At 36.6% G+C, this 6,886-nt stretch overlaps 1 protein-coding gene across 1 annotated transcript; it reads left to right on the top strand.

The window, feature by feature from the left end:
• Positions 1–301: 301 nt before the first annotated feature.
• On the top strand, positions 302–5,441 carry LOC112589830 (fatty acid synthase-like). The gene is made up of 8 exons (XM_025304542.1): positions 302–580; positions 998–1,196; positions 1,365–1,519; positions 3,005–3,172; positions 3,222–3,763; positions 3,844–4,064; positions 4,363–4,703; positions 5,097–5,441. Exons 1-8 carry the CDS (start codon positions 302–304, stop codon positions 5,439–5,441), a joined length of 2,250 nt encoding a protein of 749 aa, XP_025160327.1.
• Positions 5,442–6,886: the final 1,445 nt, after the last annotated feature.

The raw sequence follows: 6,886 nt of genomic DNA, 5'->3' as shown, positions 1-6,886 counted from the left end.
CAATTTAAGATAAAACATATTTTATATATTTTTACTATTTATTATAACTTTTAAATTATTATAATTTATTATAACTTTAAAATTTTAATAACGCTGCTTATCTTTTGCAAATTTCTTTTTTTCCATTTAAGCACATTTTTTAAATTCAGCTTGCTATATAGCCAAGTGATTAATTATACCCTTAAGTTATATTATATACTGCATATTGTATTTTGTAACTTGACCTCTTACTTGCAATTAAGGTTTTGTTGTTTTGTTGTTAAAATTGATAAATTCTAACATTTCCAAGGTGTTAATAGCAATGGAAACTGGTATTATTTCATCAAACATACAGTATAAAACACCGCGAAAGGAACATACTCCTATAATTGAAGGTAGAATAAAAATCATCACTGAACCTACTTTATGGAACGGCGGTTATGTTGGCATTAGTTCTTCCGGATTTGGCGGTACAAACTCTCACATACTATTGAAATCGAGTCCCAAAAATAAGATCAACATTGGAACACAAGACGGCTTACCTAGACTTATAACAGTATCTGGTCGTACTGAGGAAGCTGTTAAAACTCTATTAGATGACGTAAGTTTATTTAACTAAAAATATGTTTTTAGATTTCGTGGTAATTTATAAATTTAAGATAAAACCTATTCTGTATACTTTCACCATCTAACTTTTTCCATAAGGTCCAGTTGCATTTTGATAAAATAAAATTACAGTTTTAGTCGTTATATTGAGTTAGTCTGTTATACAGAGTTCACCGTATGGAATTAAAAAGAATTTGAATTTATATACGTAAACAATGACTTTAAAAATCTTTAAACCACCAATCGAAAAATTTTAGTGACACTGTTTATCTTTTGGAAATTAATTTTTATCTATTTTAAACACATTTTTGAAGTTCTACTTTTTTGAAGTCATGCAAATATGAACTTTTTATCCAAAATTAAAATAATTTCTATCATAATGAGAAATATATGTCGAATTCTGTCATGGTAGATAAATAGCCGACAACTAGACGTAGAATATGTGGCCCTTCTGTACAGTATTCACATTGAAAACATTGAGGGCCATCCGTACAAAGGATATACTGTAATCGGATCTGAAGTTGTTAACAAAATAAAAGAAGTTGGGAACTGCACAAGAAGACCAATTTGCTTTGTGTTTCCTGGAACAGAAGTTGAATGGCATAACGCAGGTACGAAAGTAGCTATTTCAAGTTATGTTATCTTTCTGCATACGTACAATTTTAATACATAAACTTAATGACTTGTATACATACAATCTCATATATGCCATAATATCCTTAATATGTGATTAAAATTTAATATGTGACTTTTATTAATATAATTTGGATATAACAAAGAACTGATGAAGCTACCGGTATTCGCCAAAGTAATTGAGAAATGTAATGAGATATTAAAGCAGCATGATATATGCGTCAATGATATTATAATGGATGAAACTGGAACAACCTGCAACAGCATCATCCGATCATTCATAGCAATTACTGCCACACAGGTACGAGAAAGAAATATTAACTTTATTTTCTGTTTATAATACATAATATCTTTGTTAGATAATATCTGATTTATCTAAGTAAAAACGCACGTATATGATGCGCATATCACACAACAAACATACTTATATAAATGATACATACGCTATACATATTGGAGACTTGAATAAGTTCTCGCTGTTTTTTCGTGAAAATGAATGCTTTATTTAAAAAAATTAGTAAAGAACGTGTCATTGAAAGTATTGTCCATCGCTAGCCACTACTTTCTCCCATCTTTCTGGCAGCATACGAATACCATGTCGAAAGAACGACTCATCTTTTGAGGTTATCCACGAATCGACCCATTTATCTTCATAAGAATAGAAGTGCTGCTGAGCCAAGCCATGAGTCATCGATCGGAACAGGTGGTAATCGGAAAGAGCAATGTCCGGTGAATAGGGCGGGTGGGGTAGGACTTTCCATTTGAACGTTTCCAAGTAGGTTCTGACCGATTTAGCAACATGTGGCCGAACGTTGTCATGCTGCAAAATTACTTTGTCGTGTCTCGTATTGCGGCCGTTTTTCCTTCAATGCTTGACTCAAACGCATCAAGTACGCATGTAGTTGATAGAGATCTTCCGTGATGGTTTCGTTGGGTTCGAAGAGCTCATAATATACTACACGCAGCTGATCCCAACAAATACAGAGCATGAGCTTGGAATCATGGATATTCGGCTTTGCCGTCAATGTTGATGCATGGCCGGGCTTACCCCACTATTTTCTACGCTTCGGATTATCGTAGTGCATCCACTTTTCATCGCCAGTCACGATACGATGCAAGCAACCTTTCCTTTTCTGCCATTGGCTCAGCTATTCACACGTGAAAAAACACCGTTTAACGTCTCTCGGCTTCAATTCGTACGGCACCCAATTTTCTTGCTTTTGATTCATTCCTAATGCTTTTAAACGTTTGGCAACTGTTGTGTGATCAACTCCTAATGATTCTGCAAGTTCATTTTGTGTCTGACATGGGTCTTCATCGAGTAATGCTTCCAATTCTTCGTCTCCAAACTTTTTCGGTGCGCCAGAGCGTTCTTTATCTTCAACATCAAAATCATTCTTTTTAAAGCGTCTAAACCAATCTCTGCATGTTGTTTCCGACAGATCATGATCGCCATAAGTCTCTACAAGAATTCTATATGCTTCAGCTGAAGATTTTTTTAAAAAAGTAATGCAGTAAAATTCCCCGCAAATACTCTTTTTTGGCACGAAATTCGACATGTTTAACGCTGTGAAAAAATATGTTGTTTACGCTTCGACGGAATAACATATACTGTCACTTCGAGCCTAATGGTGGAGCTTCACGATGAAGTTGGCTGTAGTATTGCCCGATGCAAAAAAGCTAAGATAACACCATCTGTCGGGAAATAGCAAGAACTTATTCAAGTCCCCAATATAAGACTATACACCTCAGTCCAAAACGAATTCTTTTACGAACGACATTGTAGATTGGAATAGTGGATCTCTTAACACACGCTGCTATCCAGCCGGATTACACAATAGGTCTCTCTATTGGTGAACTTATCTGTGAATATGTTGATGGACGTTTTACTATAGAGGAAACAATTTTGGCGGCATATTACATAGGCATAGCATTTGAGCAGGCTAAGCTGCAGGTTTTAATGACTTTCGAATTTATTAATTATTAATTTTCGCTATCCTTAGGTGAAGAAATATATATCAATCATTTGTATGTACAAAGCAATACATAAAATTAATCACGGTTCCACAGGAACCGTTAATGACATTACTGCGAATCGATGTAAATACCTTAAAATTGTTAGGACAAAACTCTTGGAGCATTTCAGCCGAATATTACCAACGGAACCTTCAAAAAGCCGCAGAGTAACGCAGTTGGGTAGACCACAAAGTAAACGCGACTTGACTGAGACTGCTGCAGAATATTATGCAGACAATATCCTGAATCCAATACCATTAAAAGAAATTATAACTTTGATATCGAAAAGCACGGTACTCGTCGACATAGTACCGCACAATGCTTTTCAATCGATTATGACAAATTTGCTAGAATCAACGATAACAATCATTCCATTATATAAACGCGGCCAGAAACATACCATACAAAGCTTTTTAGAAGGAATTGGAGATCTTTATAATGTAGGACTTCAACCACAGATTGCAAATTTGTATCCACCAGTGCAATTTCCTGTTAGTCGCGGAACACCAATGATATCTCCTCTTATTAAGTGCGTCACCTTTCTCCTATATATAAGAAAAAGACTCACATTTCTTTATTTACATTATTTATTCTACAATAATATTGCAGATGGGATCATTCTGAAGACTATTATGTATTCCGTTATAAGGAGAAAAATAAAATTTTCAGCACTGAAAGAATCATCACTATTACACCCGATGATGAGGACTTCGAATATTTGTATGGTCACGTGATAGATGAAAGAATTTTGTTACCTGTTACTAGTTGCCTTTATGAAATTTGGCGTACAATTGGCTCGTTGAATGGCACTGACCATAAAAACATCGATTGTATTTGAAAATATTAAATTCGTACGTGCTACTCACTTATCAAAACGAGATAAGCTGGAATTAACACTTGTGATCCAAGAAAGTAAATACTTTTGCAATTACTAGAGAATCGACTCTTTATATTCCTCTTCAGTCATATTGTGATGGAATATTAACTATATATAATCGACACTAAAAAATGAAAGAAAATCAATGAAAGTCGCAACGATACTCAACCCTCAAAAGAGAAAATAAGCAACAATAATTGATTTCAGAGGAAGAGCGGGATTATTTTGTAATAATCATAATATTCTTACAGACAATAATACTTTCGAAATTCTCGAGAAAGGCAATGTGATTGTCAGTGGTGTCGTGAGGATCTCTAACGATATCGCGAAGGAGAGGCTACAGTTTTTAGCTAAGAGTGACGATGCTGAAGAATGCATGAATACTTCAGATATTTTCAAAAAACTACGAGTCTGTAGCTATCAGTATACCGGTTTGTATCGCTCGTTGAAAAGCGCTTCAATTAATGGGAGCGTAGGACATATCAAGTGGTCATCAAATTGGGTGGCGTTCATCGACAATATGGTGCAAATGAAAAGCCTGTCGCTTGACTCGAGAAATGTTATATACATAACGACTTATATTCGCAAATTGGTAATCGATCCCAAATTTCACATAAGACAGCTTCCTAAACTTTCAATAGAAGAGAGAAATAAGTCAGCGCTCAGTTTTTATTTTGAAACAATTTCATATTCCAACATAATCAGCTGTATTCTTTCTCTCCCCCCTCTTCCTCTCTCCCCCTGTTCCTCTCCCTCTCCCTCTCCCTCTCCCTCTCCCTTTCCCTCTTCCTCCCCCTCTCCATCATACTTTCTCACTCACTCTCCCTCTCCCTCTCACTCTCCTTCTCCTTCTCCCTTTCCCCTTCCCTACCCTCTCCCTTCCCCCTCTCTCTCTCTCATCTCAAATTTTATTATAGACGTACCCGTGCGTATCTACGGCTCTCTCGATGCCATTGTATCCGGAGGTATAGAAATTTATGGACAGAGGTTCATAGCCATATCACGTCGGCCAGCAAACATCAAACCTGTGCACGAGGAATACAAGTTCATTGGTTACCGCGATCATACTACGATCTCCTTAAAAGATGCAGTGCAAATATCAATACAGATCGCACTTGAATGTCACGAATTGAGAAACGTTAAAGTGATCGAGGTCGTTGAAGACGATGACAAAATTCTGCTGGAGGATCTAATTATTCCAATTGTACACGAAATTCTAAGCAACTTGCCGTCAGTACAATCTAATCTCACGTTGGATGCGACGGAAAATAGACTCCATAGTTCCTTATTACCTCAAAATCTATCAGTCATACAACCTAACAAGTATTGAAGGATGATACGTTCCTAATGGTCGTTGGCGTCGGAATATTAACGAAAGATGGACACACATTACTATCCAATGTAATGGCTGGAGGTTTTCTATTTACCCGGGAGGATCTTAACGCCACGTACGACAACGAGCTTCTGCAACAGTGCAATTTGAATATTATTTTAGAAAAACGCACAGAACGGGAATCGGTGTTGCTTTTAAGAAAGGCACAAAATGTTATAACGAGACGAGAAGTTGTGTACATAAATAATTACGAGTTCTCGTGGATCATAAAGCTCAAATCCGTGATGGAAGTTGTCGATGAGACGAACTCAAGAATAACACTCGTTGCTGAAGGTGATCCTGAAAGCGGTGTTTTAGGATTTGTAAATTGTTTGCGAAGGGAACCAGGCGGCAAAACAGTTAGATGTGTCTTCATTCAAGATGAACACGCGCCCAAATTCTCCTTGCAAGCACCTTTCTACATGAATCATTTACTACTTGATTTACCAATGAACGTCCGGGCAAATTTTGGGGTTCTTACAAGCATTTGCCATTACCGCCTCCGGAACCGGTACTTGTGCAATGCGGTTATGTCACTCAGGCGGTAGGTAAACGTTTATAGGAAAACGGAAATATATGTAAAGTTTTATCAACCCCAATACACCGTAAAACACACAAGAAAATAATTCGATTCGTTTCAACTAACATTCCTTTACAACCAAAGGTTTCTGCACAAATTAAATAGAAAGTGGATCCCAGTCAATTTCGCTAAAAATGTAGTATGTCATTTTTTATGGCTTCCTGATCAAAAGACGCCATGGACACAAAACTAAAAAATGGCCAGATTTCGAGATATCGAGGGCCAAAGACTGACCACGTGCCGCTGAAGGGCATTCAGGTTGTTGTGGTGCATCGCTGGCTCATTTATTTTCTATTGATAGTGTTTTTGATAATGTTTATAGTATTCACTTATCTTCACTTATAAACACTATAACATAAATGTATTGGGTATGGGAATAAGTTTCCGCCCTTTTCAGAAAGATATCGTTAGGTACTAATTTCGTGTTTGTTGGAAGTGCTATACTTGTGTTTTGAAGATGAATTTGTGAACTTTGAATCACAGTAGTAAACATTCGTTTGAAACGTAAACATAATTCTTTTCTTGCGTTGAAAATGGCAACATTTACCTCAACGAAGCAGCATTTGCAGGAAGTGTTACTTCATTACTATATTCTGAAGAAAAGTGCTGCTGAAATGCATCGAATGCTTGTTGATATTTACGGCGATCATGCTCCGTCGAGTATTAGAATATAAAGAGTGGTTTCGGCGTTTTCGAAGTGGTGATTATGACGTGAACGACCGAGGACGCGAAGGGACACCTAACAAATTCAAAGATGCATAACTGCAAGATTTACTCGAAGAAGATCCAAGTTGAACGCTCGTAGATTTTTCAAACGAGTTAA

Source organism: Harpegnathos saltator, unplaced genomic scaffold, assembly GCF_003227715.2.
Source record: "Harpegnathos saltator strain DR-91 unplaced genomic scaffold, Hsal_v8.6 scaffold625, whole genome shotgun sequence".
Taxonomy (NCBI): domain Eukaryota; kingdom Metazoa; phylum Arthropoda; class Insecta; order Hymenoptera; family Formicidae; genus Harpegnathos; species Harpegnathos saltator.
Note: the sequence above shows the minus strand (reverse complement) of the source record. Positions and strands in the feature narration are given on the sequence as shown.

Coding starts and splice junctions, on each gene's coding strand:
- LOC112589830 (XM_025304542.1), top strand. CDS start 302: ATGGAAACTGGTATTATTTCATCAAACATACAGTATAAAACACCGCGA. Junction 581..997: donor TTAAAACTCTATTAGATGAC/GTAAGTTTATTT, acceptor CTGTCATGGTAG/ATAAATAGCCGACAACTAGA. Junction 4,704..5,096: donor CGACTTATATTCGCAAATTG/GTAATCGATCCC, acceptor ATTTATGGACAG/AGGTTCATAGCCATATCACG.